Raw genomic sequence first — 18,582 nt, forward strand, 5'->3', positions numbered from 1 at the left:
TATTTTATAATCCTTAATTTTGGTGTTTTTTACGGGAAAAAACGCAATTTTGTTTTTTACGCTCCCCAATTTTCGCCTCTTTCCGAAGAAAACCGACGTAGCCCCGCCCCCCACAGGGAACCCACCCAATCCCCGCCTCTTTGGTGGGGGAACGCCCCGAATTCCACGTTTTTATCGGGAAAAAAACCCCGAAATTCGCATTTTTTTGGAATTAAAACTCTCGGGTTTCCCGAGCGCCCTCTAGCATCGCTGGGGACCCCGCTGAGGGCGGCGGGTTGCGGTTGTCACAAGATGGCGGCCGCGCGCTGTGCACGCCGGGAGTTGTAGTCCAACCCTCATTACGAAGCTATTGATATTGTCGCTAAATGACTACAACTCCCAGCGCGCAGCGCGCCGCAGCGGAGGCAGAAGATGGCGGCGCGCCGCGGTGCACGCCGGGAGTTGTAGTCCTTGCTCGCTGCCGTTAACGGAAGAGGCGGAGCTAACGGACTACCAACCCCGTCGCCCCCCGCGCCCGCGCATGCGCTCGGAGCGGAAGTGGAGGTGGGGGCGCGCGTGGCGTCGCCTCAGCGTCGGCTGCGCTCGGCGGCGAGGCCGCGTAGGGATCGCGAGGGTTCTGTCGCGATAGAGCGGAGCTGTCGGCGATAGAGGAACAGGTGAGGCTCGGGGGGAACGCGGGGGGAGGGGCCGGGGGGCATCGGGGGAGCGGTGGGGTGAGGGGGGAGGGCGAGGCCCCGCGCGGCCTTGGCGGGATCGTGAGGGGGGGAAGGGCGGGGTGGCGTGAGGGGGTGGGGGGGAAACGGGGTTGGGGTGAAAAATGGGGAAAAATAAATTGGGTTTAATTAAAAAGGAAATTTGGGAGGGGAATGGGATTGGGGGAAATGGGGGTTGGGGGAAAACGGAGGCGTGAGGGGAAAAAAAGGGGTTTGGGGGTGGAAGAGGAAATTCCGGGCAAAAAAAGGAAACGTGAGGTAAAAAAAGGAAATGTGAGGTAAAAAGGGGAAATTTGAGGTAAAAAGGGGAAGGTTGGGGGGTAAAAAAGGAGTTTTGAGGGGGAAAGTGAAAGTTTGGGGGGTGAAAATGGTGTGAGGGGGGAAAAATGAGTTTCGGGTGAAAAAGAAAGTTTCGGTTAAAAAAAAGTTTCGGGGGAAATTGGGAAATTTTTTTTTGAGGGGAAATTGGGGGTAAAAAGTTGAGATCGGCGGAGTTGTGAGAGGAAAAAGGGGTTCTGAGGGAAAAAAGTGGGATTTGGGGTGAAAAGTAAGAAAATTTTGAGGCGCGGGAGGGAAAAATGAAGGTTTGGGGGTGAAAAGAGATTTTTGGGGGGTCGTGAGGGGAAAAAATGGGATTTGAGGTTAGAAATGGGGATTTTGGGGTTTGTGAGGGGAAAGTTGGGAGTTTGAGGAGTTTTGAGGGGAAAAAGGGATTTTTGAGGAGAAAATGGGAATTTTTGGGGAAGTTTTTGAGGGGAAAATGGATTTTGGGGTTCGTGAGGGGGAAGTTCGGAGTTCAGGGAGTTTTGAGGGCAAAAAGGGATTTTTTGAGGAGAAAATGGGGATTTTTGAGGGGAAAGAAGGAATTTTGAGGGGAAAAAGGGTATTTTTGAGGGGAAAATGGGAAATTTTGAGGGGAAAATGGGGATTTTAAGGGGGTTTGTGAGGGGAAAACCGGAATTTGAGGTAAAAATCAGGATTTGGGGTTCGTGAGGGGAAAGTTGGGATTTTGGGGAGTTTTGAGGGAAAAAAGGAAGTTTTGAGGGGAAAATGGGAATTTTTGGGGAAGTTTATGAGGGGAAAAGCAGAATTTGGGTTAAAATCAGGATTTGGGGGAAAGTTGGGATTTTGGGGATTTTTGAGGGGAAAAAGGGGATTTTTGAAGGGAAAAAGGGATTTTTGGGGAAGTTTATGAGGGGAAAAGCGGAATTTGGTTTAAAGTCAGGATTTGGGGTTCGTGAGGGGAAAGTTGGGATTTTGGGGAGTTTTGAGGGAAAAAAGGAAGTTTTGAGGGGAAAGTGTGGATTTTTGAGGGAAAAATGGGAATTTTTGAGGGGAAAGTGGGAGTTTTTGAGGGGAAAATGGGATTTTTGGGGAAGTTTATGAGGGGAAAAGTGGAATTTGGGTTAAAATGAGGATTTTGGGGTTCGTGAGGGGAAAGTTGGGATTTGGGGGAGTTTTGAGGGAAAAATGGAAGTTTTGAGGGGGAAAAGGGATTTTTGAGGGGAAAATGGGAATTTTTGAGGGGCAAATGGAGATTTTTGAGGGGAAAATGGGGATTTTTGGGGAAGTTTATGAGGGGAAAAGCAGAATTTGGGTTAAAATCAGTATTTGGGGGAAAGTTGGGATTTTGGGGAAGTTTTAGGGAAAATGGGGATTTTTGAAGGGAAAAGGGATTTTTGAGGGAAAAGGGATTTTGAGGGAAAGTGGGAGGTTTTGGGGAAAATGGGATTTTGGGGAAGTTTATGAGGGAAAAGTGGAATTTGGGTTAAAATGAGGATTTTGGGGTTCGTGAGGGGAAAGTTGGGATTTGGGGGAGTTTTGAGGGAGAAAAGGAAGTTTTGAGGGGGAAAAGGGGATTTTGAGGGGAAAATGGGAATTTTTGAGGGGAAAATGGGGATTTTTGAGGGGAAAATGGAGATTTTTGGGGAAGTTTATGAGGGGAAAAGCAGAATTTGGGTTAAAATCAGTATTTGGGGGAAAGTTGGGATTTTGGGGAGTTTTAGGGGAAAATGGGGATTTTTGAAGGGAAAAAGGGATTTTTGAGGGGAAAATGGGGATTTTTGGGGGGAAAATGGGGATTTTGGGGGAAGTTTATGAGAGGAAAAGTGGAATTTGGGTTAAATTTAGGATTTTGGGGTTCTTGAGGGGAAAGTTGGGATTTCGGGGATTTTTGAGGGGAAAAAGGGAAATTTTGAGGGGAAAATGGGGATTTTAAGGGAGTTTGTGAGGCAAAAGAAAACCGGAATTTGAGGTAAAAATCAGGATTTGGGGTTCGTGAGGGGAAAGTTGGGATTTTGGGGAGTTTTGAGGGAAAAAACGAAGTTTTGAGGGGAAAATGGAGATTTTTGGGGAAGTTTATGAGGGGAAAAGCAGAATTTGGGTTAAAATCAGGATTTGGGGGAAAGTTGGGATTTTGGGGAGTTTTAGGGGAAAGTGGGGATTTTTGAGGGGAAAAAGGGGATTTTTGAAGGGAAAAAGGGATTTTTGGGGAAGTTTATGAGGGGAAAAGCAATTTGGTTTAAAGTCAGGATTTGGGGTTCGTGAGGGAAAAGTTGGGATTTTGGGGAGTTTTGAGGGGAAAAAGGAAGTTTTGAGGGGAAAATGTGGATTTTTGAGGGGAAAAATGTGGATTTTTGAGGGAAAAATGGGGATTTTTGAGGGGAAAGTGGGAGTTTTTGAGGGGAAAATGGGATTTTTGGGGAAGTTTATGAGGGGAAAAGTGGAATTTGGGTTAAAATGAGGATTTTGGGGTTCCTGAGGGGAAAGTTGCGAGTTCAGGGAGTTTTGAGGGGAAAAAGGGATTTTTGAAGGGGAAAAGGGATTTTTGAGGGGAAAATGGGGATTTTTGGGGAAGTTTATGAGGGGAAGAGCAGAATTTGGGTTAAAATCAGTATTTGGGGGAAAGTTGGGATTTTGGGGAGTTTTAGGGGAAAATGGGGATTTTTGAGGGGAAAATGGAGATTTTTGAGGGGAAAATGGGGATTTTAAGGGGGTTTGTGAGGGGAAAACCGGAATTTGAGGTAAAAATCAGAATTTTGGGGTCGGTTTGAGGGGAAAAATGCGGATTTGGGGTGAAAAATGAGGGTTTGAGGAGGGAACAGCGGATTCGAGTGGAAAGAAGGCGATTTTGGATGAAAAAAGTCATATTTTGGTAAGTTTAAGGGAAATCGGGGTAAATCTGAGGGAAAATTGTGAATTTTGGGGTGGAAAATGCAGGTTTGGAGGGAGTTTTGAGGGGAAATGGGAATTTTAGGGTATTTCTGCGGGAAAATGGGAACGTGAGGAAAAAGGTGAATTTTTTGTGGAAAAATTGAGGTTTGGGGAGTTTTTTGAGGGTAAAATTGGTTTTTTGAGGGGTTTGTGAGGGGAAAATTTGGAGGTTTTGGGGGGAAAAAGGTGTTTAGAGGAAAAAAAGCGATTTTTTAAAAGTTTGTGAGGGGAAAAATGACGTTTGAGGAAGTTTTAAAGGAATTAAAGGGGTTTAGGAGGTCTGAGGAGTAAAAATTTAGTTTATTTTAGGTTTTAAAGTTAAAATTGGAGTTTGGAGGATTCTGATGGGAGAAATTAGCCTTGGGGTGGTTTTGGGGAAAAATTGGGATTTTTAGGGTGTTTGGAGGGGAAAAAAATGGGGAATTTAAGTTTATAAGGTAAAATTTAAATTAAATGAAGTTTGTGAGGTAAAAATTAGGATTTTTTTTAAGTTTATGAGTTAGAAAAGTGGTTTTGAGGAAGAAAGGTGAGGTTTGAGGGGGAAATCGGGGAATTTTGGGGGAAAAATGAGGATTTTGGAGTTGCGAGGGGGGAGAAGGATTTGGGGGAATTCTGAGGTAAAAAAGTGAGTTTTTGTGGAGATTTGAGGGAAAAAGTGGCATTTATGGGAATTCTGAGGTAAAAAAGTGGATTTTTGGGCAAGTTCTGAGGGGAAAATTGATTTTTTGGGGGAGTTTTGTACAAAAAAAAGTAATTTTCGGAAATTTTGAGGCGTTTAGGGAGAGGAAATGGTTGCGAGTAGGAAAAATGTGATTTTTATGTTGAAAAAAAGCGTTTTTGTGAGAACCGTGAGGGGAAATTTGGTTTTTAGGGCAGTTCTGAGGGGACCACGAGGGATTTTGGGGAGAAAAAAGCGTTTTCGGGGGAAGTTGTGAGGGAGAAAAGCGAAATTTTGAGGGAAAAATGGGGATTTTGGGGGTGATTTGAGTGGGAAACAGATTTTTTGAGGGGGGAAAAAAGGGAATTTTGTGAGGTTTGTGAGGGAAAAAAATGAGTTTTTTTGAGAGGATCAGCGATTTTTGAGGTAAAAAATGATGTTTGAGGAAGTTTGGATGGGAAAAAGGGAATTTTAGGGGAATTTTAAGGGAGTTTTGGGGAGTTAGGGAAGGGAAATAGGAATTTTTGAGGGGAAAAAGGGGGATTTTGGGTTAAAAAGTGGGATTTTTTTTAGGGAAATGGGAATTTTGAGGAGAAAAGTGGGGATTTGGGTTAAAAAGTGAGAATTCTTGTAGGGAAATGGGAATTTTGAGGAGAAAAATGAGGATTTTGGGTTAAAAAGTGGGAATTTTTGTGGGGAAATGGGAATTTTGAGGAGAAAATGGATATTTTGGGTGAAAAGTTGGGAATTCTTGTAGGAAAATGGGAATTTTGAGGAGAAAAGTGAGGATTTTGGGTTAAAAAGTGAGAATTCTTGTAGGGAAATGGGAATTTTGAGGAGAAAAGATGGGATTTTGGGTTAGGAATTTTTTTTTTTAAGGTGTGAGGGGGGAATTTGAGGGGGAAGAGGTTTTGGGGTCAGTGAGGGGAGGATTTGGGGGTTTGGGGGCTGTAGAAATGGGGGAATTTGGGGGATTTGGGGTTTTTGGGGCTGGTTTGGGGGAATTTGGGGGGTTTAGGAATGGGGGGATTTGGGGGTTTAGGAATGGGGGATTTGGGGTTTTCGGGGCTTTAGGAATGGGGGATTTTGGAGCTTTAGGAATGGGGGAATTTGGGGGATTTGGGGGCTGTAGGAATGGGGGAATTTGGGGTTTTTGGGGGTTTAGGAATGGGGGATTGGGGGCTTTAGGAATGGGGGATTTGGGGGTTTAGGAATGGGGGATTTGGGGGATTTTGGAGCTTTAGGAAGGGGAGAGTTTGGGGGGATTTTGGGGCTCTAGGGATGGGGGATTTGGGGGTTTGGGAATGGGGGAATTTGGGGGTTTTGGGGCTGTAGGAATGGGGAATCTTGGGGGTTTAGGAGCTGGTTCGGGGGAATTTGGGGCTGTAGGAATGGGGGGATTTGGGGGATTTAGGAATTTGGGGGATTTGGAGCTGATTTGGGGGATTTTGGAGTTTAGGAATGGGGGAGTTTCGGGGATTTTTGGGCTCTCGGGATGGGGGATTTGGGGCTGTAGGCATGGGGGGATTTGGGGGTTTAGGAATGGGGGAATTTGGGGTTTTTGGGGCTGGTTTGGGGGAATTTGGGGGGTTTAGGAATGGGGGAATTTGGGGGTTTAGGAATGGGGGATTTGGAGCTGATTTGGGGGATTTTGGGGCTTTAGGAATGGGGGGATTTGGGGTTTTTGGGGCTGATTTGGGGGTTTGGGAATGGGGGATTTGGGGGTTTAGGGGCTGGTTTAGGGGGATTTGGGGCTGTAGGAATGGGAGAATTTGGGGGATTTAGGAATTTGGGGGATTTGGAGCTGATTTGGGGGATTTTGGGGCTTTAGGAATGGGGGATTTGGGGGTTTAGGAATGGGGGATTTGGGGGTTTAGGAATGGGGGATTTGGGGCTGTAGGAACAGGGGACTTGGGGGGATTTGGGGCTATAGGGTCAGGGGAATTTAGGGGATTTGGGGCACAGGGATCTCAGGGATTTGGGGCTATAGGAACAAGGGGGTTTCAGGGATTTGGGGCACAGGGACCAGGGGGATTTAGGGGATTTGGGGCACAGGGACCAGGGGGATTTAGGGGATTTGGGGCTATAGGGTCAGAGGGATTTAGGGGATTTGGGGCTATAGGAACAGGGGGATTTGGGGCTATAGGGTCAGGGGGATTTAGGGGATTTGGGGCTATAGGAACAACGGGGTTTCAGGGATTTGGGGCACAGGGATCTCAGGGATTTGGGGCTATAGGGTCCAGGGGGATTTAGGGGATTTGGGGCACAGGGATCTCAGGGATTTGGGGCACAGGGGTCTCAGGGATTTGGGGCACAGGGACCTGGGGGATTTGGGGCTATAGGAACAAGGGGATTTGGGGCACAGGGATCTCAGGGATTTGGGGCTATAGGGTCAGGGGAATTTGGGGCTATAGGAACAAGGGGATTTGGGGGACAGGGATCTCAGGGATTTGGGGCTCTAGGGTCAGGGGATTTAGGGGATTAGGGGCTATAGGAACAGGGGGATTTGGGGCACAGGGACCAGGGGGATTTAGGGGATTTGGGGGGCCCTGACTGCCCCATTCCCAGCGCTGGGATGTACAATGGGATCGGGCTGTAGGAACGAGGAGATCTTAGGGATTTGGGGCACAGGGACCTGGGGGGGGCTGTGTGGGTGGGTGTTTTGGGGGTTGGGGGTTAGGAGGGGGGGTTTTTGGGGCTGGGGCGGGGGGAGTTTGTTTTTTGGGGGTTGTGGGGGGGATTTGGGGCTATAGGGTCAGGGGATTTGGGGGATTTGGGGCTATAGGAACAAGGGGATTTGGGGCACAGGGACCAGGGGGATTTAGGGGATTTGGGGGGCCCTGACTGCCCCATTCCCAGCGCTGGGATGTACAATGGGATCGGGCTGCCGACGCCGCGGGGCAGCGGCACCAACGGCTACGTCCAGCGCAACCTCTCGGCCCTGCGGCCCAAGAAAGGGGGGGCCGGCGGGGACCCCCCCCCCGGCGAGGAGGAGCTGAAACGGCTCGAGGCCGCCCTGGCCAAGAAACCCAACGCCGACATCCTCGACCACCAGCGCAAGAGGAGGGTGGAGCTGAAATGCCTGGAGCTGGCCGAGCTCATGGAGGAGCAGGGGTGAGTTGGGAAGGAGCTGAAAAAACGGCACCAAAAAAAAGGGGAAAATTGCTGCAAAAATGGGCACAAGCATCCCCAAAATGTCCCTGAAAAATGGGGAAAATTGCTGCAAAAATGGGCACAAACATCCCCAAAATATCCCTGAAAAATGGGGAAAATTGCCTCCAAAAATGAGCACAAACATCCCCAAAATGTCCCTGAAAAATGGGAAAAATTGCCCCAAAAATGGGCACAAACATCCCCAAAATATCCCTGAAAAATGGGAAAAATTGCCCCAAAAATGGGCACAGACATCCCCAAAATATTCCTGAAAAATGGGGAAAATTGCCCCAAAAATGGGCACAGACATCCCCAAAATGTCCCTGAAAAATGGGGAAAATTGCCTCCAAAAATGGGCACAGACATCCCCAAAATGTCCCTGAAAAATGGGAAAATTGCCCCAAAAATGGGCACAAACATCCCCAAAATGTCCCTGAAAAATGGGGAAAATTGCTGCAAAAATGGGCACAGACATCCCCAAAATATCCCTGAAAAATGGGGAAAATTGCCCCAAAAATGGGCACAAACATCCCCAAAATGTCCCTGAAAAATGGGGAAAATTGCTGCAAAAATGGGCACAGACATCCCCAAAATGTCCCTGAAAAATGGGGAAAATTGCTGCAAAAATGGGCACAAACAACCCTAAAATGTCCCTGAAAAATGGGAAAAATTGCCCCAAAAATGGGCACAAACATCCCCAAAATGTCCCTGAAAAATGGGGAAAATTGCTGCAAAAATGGGCACAGACATCCCCAAAATGTCCCTGAAAAATGGGAAAAATTGCCCCAAAAATGGGCACAGACATCCCCAAAATGTCCCTGAAAAATGGGAAAAATTGCCCCAAAAATGGGCACAAACATCCCCAAAATGTCCCTGAAAAATGGGAAAAATTGCTGCAAAAATGGGCACAAACATCCCCAAAATATCCCTGAAAAATGGGGAAAATTGCCCCAAAAATGGGCACAGACATCCCCAAAATGTCCCTGAAAAATGGGGAAAATTGCCTCCAAAAATGGGCACAGACATCCCCAAAATGTCCCTGAAAAATGGGGAAAATTGCCCCAAAAATGGGCACAGACAACCCCAAAATATCCCTGAAATACCGTTAAAAAATGAGCCTAAAATAACCCCAAAATACCCTGGAAGAAAGAGCCCAAAATACCCAGAAATAGCCCCGAAAATAGCCCCAAAATACCCAGGAAAAAAAGAGCCCAAAATACTCAAAAATGGTCCCAAACACACCTGAAACACCCCCTGAATTTCCCATTTCCCCCTCAAATTTCCCCCATTTTTTCCCCAAATTTCCCCCCAAATTTCCCATTTCCCCCCAAATTTCCCATTTTCCCCCAAATTCCCCCCAAATTTCTCATTTCCCCCCATTTTTCCCCAAATTTCCCCCCAAATTTCCCATTTCCCCCCAAATTTCTCATTTTCCCCCAAATTTTCCCCCCAAATTTCTCATTTCCCCCCAAATTTCCCATTTTCCTCCACATTCCTGATTTCCCCCCAAATTTCCCAATTTCCCCCAAATTTCCCCCAAATTTCCCATTTTCCCCCCAAATTTCCCAAATTCCCCCCAAATTTTCCATTTTCCCCGATTTTCCCCCAAATGTCCCATTTCCCCCCATTTTCCCCCCAAAATTCCCCCATTTCCCCCCAAATTTCCCCCAAATTTCCCATTTCCCCCCAAATTTCCCATTTTCCCCCAAATTTCCCCCAAATTTCTCATTTCCCCCCAAATTTCCCTTTTCCCCCCAAATTTCCCTTAAATTTCCCATTTCCCCCCAAATTTCCCATTTCCCCTGAAATTTCCCCCAAATTTCCCATTTCCCCCCATTTTCCCCCAAATTTCCCCCCAAATTTCCCATTTTCCCCCAAATTTCCCATTTTCCCCCAAATTTCCCCCAAATTTCTCATTTCCCCCCATTTCCTCCCCAAATTTCCCATTTTCACCCAAATTTTCCCCCCAAATTTCCCTTTTCCCCCCAAATTTCCCCCAAATTTCCCATTTCCCCCCAAATTTCCCATTTCCCCTGAAATTTCCCCCAAATTTCCCATTTCCCCCCATTTTCCCCCAAATTTCCCCCAAGTTTTCCATTTCCCCCCAAATTTCCCTTTTCCCCCCAAATTTCCCTTAAATTTCGCATTTCCCCGAAAATTTCCCATTTCCCCCAAATTTCCCCCAAATTTCCCCAAATTCCCCCCAAATTTCCCTTAAATTTCCCATTTCCCCCCAAATTTCCCATTTCCCCCAAATTTCCCCAAATTTCCTGTTTCCCCCAATTTTCCCCCCAAATTTCCCCAAATTTCCCCCAAATTTCCCCAAATTCCCCCCACATTTCCCCAAAATTTCCATTTCCCCCAAATTTCCCCAAATTTCCCCAAATTTCCCCAAATTTTCTGCAGCTACTCTGCCGAGGAGATCGAGGCCAAGGTGGCCACGTTCCGCACCATGCTGCTGGAGAAGGACGAGGCGCCCGGGGACCCCGAGCAAAAACCCACGTGAGGCCTTTAATTAACTTAATTAACCGCTCGTTAATTAATCCCTGGTAATTGGGAAGCATTTGGGGTGGAAAAGAGGGGGCGAGAGGGGAAAAAAACCGGAATTTTTGAAGGGAAAAAAGAGAATTTTTTGGGCGTTTTAAGCGAAAAACCCAATTTTTTGGAGGAGAAAAGAGAATTTTGGAAGAGATTTTTGTGGGAATTGGGGGGTTTTTTTGATCCTTCATACCCCTAGCTGGCTGCTGACGTTGTTAATTAATGAATCGCCCCTAATTAGCGCCACGGAGACGCACCAGCTGGCCGAGGCTAATGAGCGCAAGAACGAGCGGCTGCGCGCCGCCTCCGGCATCAGCGACTCCTACGTGGACGGCAGCGCCTTCGACCCGGCCCGGCGGCCCAAGGAGCCGCCCCAGGAGCCCCCCGAGCCGCCCAGGTACCCCCAAAAATCACCAAAACGTCCCCAAAAATCCCCACAAAAATCCCCAAAAATTTACACCAAAATATCCCCAAAAATCCTCACAAAAATCCCCAAAAATTCTACAAAAAATCCCCAAAAATTTGCCCCCAAAATCCCAAAAAAATCCCCAAAAATTTGCCCCAAAATATCCCCAAAAATCCTCACAAAAATCCCCAAAAATTCTACAAAAAATCCCCAAAAATTTGCCCCAAAAATCCCACAAAAATCCCAAAAATTTACACCAAAATATCCCCAAAAATTTGCCCCAAAAATCCCACAAAAATGCCCAAAAATTCTACAAAAAATCCCCAAAAATTTGCCCCCAAAATCCCACAAAAATCCCCCAAAATTCTACAAAAAATCCCCAAAAATTTGCCCCAAAAATCCCACAAAAATGCCCAAAAATTCTACAAAAAATCCCCAAAAATTTGCCCCCAAAATCCCACAAAAATCCCCCAAAATTCTACAAAAAATCCCCAAAAATTTGCCCCAAAATCCCACAAAAATCCCCAAAAATTTACACCAAGATATCCCCAAGAATCCTCACAAAAATCCCCAAAAATTTACACCAAGATATCCCCAAGAATCCTCACAAAAATCCCCAAAAATTTACACCAAAATATCCCCAAAAATCCCACAAAAATCCCACAAAAATCCCCAAAAATTTACACCAAAATTCGCCCCAAAACCCAAAAAAACACCCAAAAATCTGCTCCTAAAATTGCCCAAAAATCCCACAAAAATCTCCTCTTAAAATCTCACCAAAAATCCCACAAAAAACCCAAAAATTCTGCTCCTAAAATTTCACAAAACTCCCACAAAAAACCCCAAAAATTCTGCCCCAAAAATCCCCTGAAAATGAGCCCCAAATTCCCCAGAAACGACCCCAAAATCCCCTCCCCAGGAGCCTCCCGAGCCGCCCAGGTACCCCCAAAAATCACCAAAATGTCCCCAAAAATCCCCACAAAAATCCCCAAAAATTCTACAAAAAATCCCCAAAAATTTGCCCCCAAAAATCCCACAAAAATGCCCAAAAATTCTACAAAAAATCCCCAAAAATTTGCCCCAAAAATCCCACAAAAATGCCCAAAAATTCTACAAAAAATCCCCAAAAATTTGCCCCAAAAATCCCCAAAAATTCTACAAAAAATCCCCAAAAATTTGCCCCCAAAATCCCACAAAAATCCCCAAAAATTCTACAAAAAATCCCCAAAAATTTGCCCCCAAAATCCCACAAAAATGCCCAAAAATTCTACAAAAAATCCCCAAAAATTTGCCCCAAAAATCCCACAAAAATCCCAAAAATTTACACCAAAATATCCCCAAAAATCCCCAAAAATTTACACCAAAATATCCCCAAAAATCCCACAAAAATCCCACAGAAATCCCCAAAAATTTGCACCAAAACTCCCACAGAAATTCCACAAAAATACCCCCAAAATCCCCACAAGAAAAGCCCCAAGGAGCCGCCCCAGGAGCCCCCCGAGCCAACCAGGTACCCCCAAAATCACCAAAATGTCCCCAAAAATCCCCACAAAAATCCCACGAAAAATCCCCAAAAATTTGCACCGAAATTTGCCCCAAAAATCTCTCAAAAATTGCACAAAAATTGCATAAAGATCCCAAAAAATCTGCTCTTTAAATCCCACAAAAATCCGCTCCTAAAATTTCACAAAAATCCCACAAAAACCCCCAGAAATCTGCTCCAAAAATCTGTCAAAAATATCTCACAAAAATCCCAAACAATCTGCTCATAAAATGCCACAAAAAACCCAAAAATTTACCCCAAAAATGCCACAAAAATCCCCAAAACCCCAAAATTTCCCCCAAACCCCAAAATTTCCCTAAAAATCTCCCAAAATTTCCCAAAATTCCCCAAAATTTCCCCCAAATCCCCCAAAACTTCCCCCCAAAATCTCCCAAATTCCCCCCAAAATCCCCCAAATTTCCCCAAAACCCCAAAATTTTCCCAGAATTCCCCAAAATTTCCCCAGAACCCCAAAATTCCCCCAAATTTCCCCAAAATTCTCCAAATTCTCCAAAATTTCCCCAAAATCCCCCAAAATTTCCCCAAAATTTCCCCCAAATTCCCCTAAAATCCCCTCAAAATTCTCCCAAAATCCCCCCGAAAATCCCCCAAAAATTTCCCCAAAATTTCCCCAAACACCCCCCAAAAATCTCTCAAATTCCCCCCAAATCCCCCCAAAAGTCCCCCAAATTTCCCCAAAATTTTCCCAGAATTTCCCCAGAACCCCAAATTTCCCCAAAAATCTCCCAAAATTTCCCCAAAACCCTAAAAATTTCCCCCAAATCCCCCAAAATCCCCCCCAAAATCCCCCAAAAATTTCCCCAAAATTCCCCAAAATCTCCCAAAATTCCACAAAACTCCAAAATTCCCCCCAAATCCCCCAAAATTTCCCCAAAATTCCCCAAAATTCCTCAAGACCCCAAAATTTTCCCCAAAATTTCCCCAAATCCCCCCAAATTCCGCAAAATTTCCCCAAAAATCCCCCAAAATTCCCCCAAAATTCCCCAAAATTCCCCTCAAAACCCCATAATTTCCCCAAAATCCCCAAAAATTTCTCCCAAAACCCCCCCACAATTTCCAAAAACCCCAAAAATCTCCCAAAATTTCCCCAAAACCCCCCGAAAATTCCCCAAAATTTCCCAAAATCCCCCAAAAATCTCCCAAAATTTCCCTAAAATTTCCCCACATCCCCCCAAATCCCCCAAAATTCTCCAAAACCTCAAATTTTCCCCAAAATCCCCCAAAAATCTCCCAAAATTTCTCCCAAAATTCCCCAAAATTTCCAAAGTCCCCCCAAAAATCCCCCAAATTTCCCCAAAATTCCCCAAAATTTCCCCAAAATCCCCCAAAAATCCCCCAAAAATTTCCCCAAAATTTCCTTAAACCCCCCCAAAAATCCCCCAAAATCCCCCCAAAAATCCCCCAAATTCCCCTAAAATCACCTCAAAATTCTCCCCAAAATCCCCAAAAATCCCCCAAAATTCCCCCAAATTTCCCCAAAATTCCCCCAAAATCCCCCAAAAATCCCCCCAAATCCCCCCAAAATTCCCCAAAATCCCCCAAAAATCCCCCAAATTCCCCAAAATTTCCCCAAAAATCCCCCAAAATTTCCCCCAAATTCCCCTAAAATCCCCTCAAAATTCTCCCAAAATCCCCCAAAAATCCCCCCAAATTTCCCCAAAATTCCCTGAAAATTTCCCCAAAATTCCCCAAAATTTTCCCCCAAATTCCCCAAAATCTCCCCCAAAATCCCCCAAATTTCCCCCAAAATTTCCCCCAAAATCCCCCAAAAATCCCCCCCCCCCAAATTTCCCCCAAAATTCCCAGGCCCCCCCAAAATCTCCCCAAAATTCCCCAAAATTTCCCCAAAATTTCCCCAAAATCCCCCCAAAATCCCCCAAATTTCCCCCAAATTTCCCCAAAATTCCCCCCAAATTCCCCCAAAAATCCCCCAAAATTCCCCAAAATCCCCCCAAAATTCCCCAAAATTCCCCCCAAAATTTCCCCAAAACTCCCAAAATCCCCAAAAATCCCCCCAAAAATCCCCCCAAATTTCCCCAAAATTCCCCGAAAATTTCCCCAAAACCCCAAAATCTCCCCAAATTTCCCCAAAATTCCCCAAAATTTCCCCAAAATTTCCCCCAAATTCCCCCCCAAAATCCCCCCAAATTTTCCCCAAATTTCCCCAAAATTCCCCCAAAATTTCCCCAAACCCCCCCCCAAAAATCCCCAAAATTTCCCCCAAAATTCCCCCAAAATTCCCCAAAAATTTCCCCAACCCCCCCCCAAAAATCCCCCAAAATCCCCCCAAAAATCCCCCCAAATTCCCCCAAAATTCCCCGAGTTCCCCCAAATTTCCCCCAAAACCCCAAAATCTCCCCAAATTTCCCCAAAAGTTCCCCAAAATTTCCCCAAATTTCCCCAAAAATCCCCAAAATTTCCCCAAACCCCCAAAATCCCCCCAAAATCCCCCAAAAATCCCCAAATTCCCCCAAAACCCCCAAATTTCCCCCAAACCCCAAAATCCCCCCAAATTTCCCCAAAAATCCCCCCAAATTTCCCCAAAATTCCCCGAAAATTTCCCCAAAACCCCAAAATCTCCCCAAATTTCCCCAAAATTTCCCCAAAATTCCCCAAAATCCCCCAAAAATCCCCCGAAATTTCCCCAAAACCCCAAAATTCCCCAAAATTTCCCCAAAATCTCCCCAAAATTTCCCCCAAATTCCCCTAAAATCCCCTCAAAATTCTCCCAAAATCCCCCCAAAAATCCCCCAAATTTCCCCAAAAATCCCCCAAGTTTTCCCAGAATTCCCCCAAAATTTCCCCCAAACCCCCAAATTTCCCCAAAATCCCCAAAATTCCCCCAAAATTCCCCAAATTCCCCCAAAATTCCCCAAAATTCCCCAAATGTCCCCCCGATTTTGGCAGCATTTCCGGGAGCTGAGCTCCTTCACGTCCCCGTCCCCGAAGCAGAAGAAGAAGAAAAAGAAGAAGGATCGGGGCAGGTGCGGAAAATTCCGGGGATTTTGGGCAAAATTCGGGGCAATTTGGGAAAATTTGGGGTTTTTGGGGAAATTTTTGGGGTTTTGGGGTTTTTTTTTCTGGGGTTTTTGGGGATTTTGGGGGATTTTGGGGGAAGTTTTGGGGTTTTTTTGGGGATTTACGAGGTTTTTTGGGGAATTTTGAGGGGGAATTTGGGTGGAATTTTGGGGATTTTTGGGAAATTTTGGGGGATATTTGGGGATTTTTGGGATTTTGGGTTTTTTTTCTGGAAATTTTGGGGGATTTTTGGGGAATTTGGGGAAGTTTTGGGGTTTTTTTGGGAATTTTGAGGGGGTTTTGGGTGAAATTTTGAGGAACTGTTGGCAAATTTTGGGGATTTTTTTGGGATTTTTGGGGTTTTTTTCTGGTAATTTTGGGGGATTTGGGGGAAATTCAGGGGAAGTTTTGGGGTTTTTTTTAGGAATTTTGAGGGGATTTTTGGGAAATTTGGGCTATTTTTGGGATTTTTGGGATTTTGGGGTTTTTTCTGGAAATTTTGGAGGATTTGAGGGGAAGTTTTGGGGTTTTTTTGGGGGGAATTTGCGAGGTTTTTTGGGGAACTTTGAAGGGGTTTTGGGTGGAATTTTGGGGATTTTTGGGAAATTTTGGGGGATTTGGGGGATTTTGGGGATTTTTGGGATTTTGAAGGGATTTTGAGTTTTTTATCTGGAAATTTTGGGGACATTTGGGGGAAGTTTTGGGGTTTTTTATTTTGGAATTTGTGAGGTTTTTTTCGGGGAATTTTGAGGGGGTTTTGGGAGGAATTTTGGGGATTTTTGGGAAATTTTGGGGGATTTGGGGGATATTTTGGAATGTTGGGGTTTTTTTCGGGAAATTTTGGGGGATTTTGGGGAAATTCAGGGGAAGTTTTGGGATTTTTTGGGGGGGAATTTGCGAGGTTTTTTGGGAATTTTGAGGGGGTTTTGGGTGAAATTTTGAGGAACTGTTGGCAAATTTTGGGGATTTTTTTGGGATTTTTGGGGTTTTTTTCTGGAAATTTTGGGGAAATTCAGGGGAAGTTTTGGGGTTTTTATTTTGGGAATTTGTGAGGTTTTTCTGGGAATTTTGAGGGGATTTTTGGGAAATTTGGGCGATTTTTGGGATTTTTGGGATTTTGGGGTTTTTTCTGGAAATTTTGGGGGATTTGGGGGAAGTTTTGGGGGTTTTTTTTTTAATTTCTGAGTTTTTTTGGGGAATTTTGAAGGGGTTTTGGGTGGAATTTGGGGGATTTTTGGGAAATTTTGGGGGATTTGGGGGATTTTGGGGATTTTTGGGATTTTGAAGGGATTTTGGGTTTTTTTTCTGGAAATTTTGGGGACATTTGGGGGAAGTTTTGGGGTTTTTTTGGGGGGAATTTGCGAGGTTTTTTGGGGAATTTTGAAGGGGTTTTGGGTGGAATTTTGAGGATTTTGGGTAAAATTTTGGGGAATTTCAGGTGGGATTTTGGGTGGAATTTGAGGATTTGAGGTGGAATTTTTGGTGCAATTTGGAGGAATTTTGGGTAAAATTTTAGGGAATTTCAGGTGGAATTTTTGGTAGAATTTTAATGGAATTTTGGGTGAAATTCTGGGGAATTTAAGGTGGAATTTCAAGAAATTTTGGGTGGAATTTGGAGGGATTTGGGTGAAATTTGAGGAATTTTTGGGTGGAATTTGGGGAATTTCAGGTGGAATTTTTGGTAGAATTTTAATGGAATTTTGGGTGGAATTTTGGGGAATTTGGGGTGAATTTTTGGGTAGAATTTTGTGAATTTCAGGTGGAATTTTTGGTAGAATTTTAATGGAATTTTGGGTGGAATTTTGGGGAATTTCGAGGTGAATTTTTGGGTAGAATTTTGTGAATTTCAGGTGGAATTTTTGGTAGAATTTTAATGCAATTTTGGGTGGAATTTTGGGGAATTTGGGGTGAATTTTTGGGTGGAATTTTGGGGAATTTCAGGTGAATTTTTGGGTGGAATTTTAGGAATTTCAAGTCAATTTTTGGGTGGAATTTGGGCCATTTTGGGGTCTCCCATCCCTTTTCCCCCCCCCCAGGTCCGCCAGTCGCTCCGGGGAGAGGAAGAAGAGCAAGAAGAAGAAGCACAGGTGAGAGGGGGCGTGGCCAAACACCGAGGGGGCGTGGCCAGACAAATGAGGGGGCGTGGCCAAACCATTCAAAACCGTGGCCACCAGGGGGCGGTGCCTAATATGGAAAAATGGGCGTGGCTAATGTTTTAATAAAAGAAGGCGTGGCCTCAAGGTGACCAACCAATAGGGCAGATAAAAGGGTGTGGCTTCATGCACCCAATGGGCGTGGCCTCGCTAAACCCCGCCCCTTTCGCCTCCCCCAGGTCCGAGTCTGAGGCCAAGAAGCGCAAGCACCGGTAAGGAGGGGGCGGGGCAAACGCCAAAGGGGAGGGGTTAAAGGCGTGGGCGTGGCCTCGCAGTGGGCGTGGCCTCCTCGCTGACGTCACCGCCTCTCCCCAGCTCTCCCAGCCCCAAGGCCAAGCACAAGGCCAAGGAGAAGAAACGCAAGAGGTGAGAGCCCCGCCCCTTTTCCCATTTAAGCCCCTCCTCCTTCCATTGAAACCCCGCCCCCCTCTCACCTGTCCCGCCCCTCCCCCCACACAGATCCACCAGCCAATCGCAGAAGCCGGAGCGCTCTTCCTCCCCGGCCGGCTCCTCCTCATCCTCGGGCTCCTCCCGCAGCAGGTGAGCCCCTCCTCCTTCCACGCCTCATTAGCATACCAAACCCCTCCCCCTTCGGCCACACCCACCCACGCCCCCTCCCCCGCAGGTCCCGCAGCGCCCCGGCCCCGACCCCGGCGCCGCCGCCGCCGCCGCCTCACCGCAAGCAAGAGGAGGAGGAGGAGGAGGCGCCGCTGCCGCCGCCTTTCGGCCTCGCCTGCCGCCGCCGCCCCTCCCCCCGCCGCAGGTGAGCGCCGGCGATGGGGGCGTGGCCTGCGGGGAGGGGGCGTGGCCACAGCGGGAGGAGCTCAGGCCTCGATTGATTTGTTGTTTTTGTTGTCCAATCAGGAGCCGCAGCCGGAGCGCCCCCCCCGCCGCCCCCCGGCGTCGCCGCCGCGGAGCCGCCCGTGAGGAGCCTCTCCCCGGCCCCGCCCTCGCTCCTCCCCACCCCTCCCCACCGCCAAAACGCTCCGCCCCTCCCCCAACGACCCCAACCCCCACCCCGACCCTTCCTCCCTCCCTCCGCCGCCATCCTCCTCCTCCTCCTCGCCGCCCGCTCCGTTCCCGCTCCGCTCCCGCTCCCTCTCCGGCCCCGCCGCCCTCGCCCGGCACCGCTCCGGCACCGCCGCTCCGCTCCCCGCCCGCGCCCG

At 46.6% G+C, this 18,582-nt stretch overlaps 1 protein-coding gene across 1 annotated transcript; it reads left to right on the forward strand.

The window, feature by feature from the left end:
* The first annotated feature begins 492 nt into the window (after positions 1 to 492).
* SRRM2 (serine/arginine repetitive matrix 2) lies at positions 493 to 18,207 on the forward strand. The gene is made up of 11 exons (XM_030969560.1): positions 493 to 656; positions 7,444 to 7,698; positions 10,144 to 10,239; positions 10,517 to 10,695; positions 11,601 to 11,620; positions 15,153 to 15,229; positions 17,300 to 17,350; positions 17,596 to 17,628; positions 17,732 to 17,782; positions 17,876 to 17,956; positions 18,042 to 18,207. Exons 2-11 carry the CDS (start codon positions 7,451 to 7,453, stop codon positions 18,181 to 18,183), a joined length of 978 nt encoding a protein of 325 aa, XP_030825420.1. The 5' UTR covers positions 493 to 656; positions 7,444 to 7,450; the 3' UTR covers positions 18,184 to 18,207.
* Positions 18,208 to 18,582: the final 375 nt, after the last annotated feature.

The sequence above is a fragment of the Camarhynchus parvulus genome, unplaced genomic scaffold, assembly GCF_901933205.1.
Source record: "Camarhynchus parvulus unplaced genomic scaffold, STF_HiC, whole genome shotgun sequence".
NCBI classification, from domain to species: Eukaryota; Metazoa; Chordata; class Aves; order Passeriformes; family Thraupidae; genus Camarhynchus; species Camarhynchus parvulus.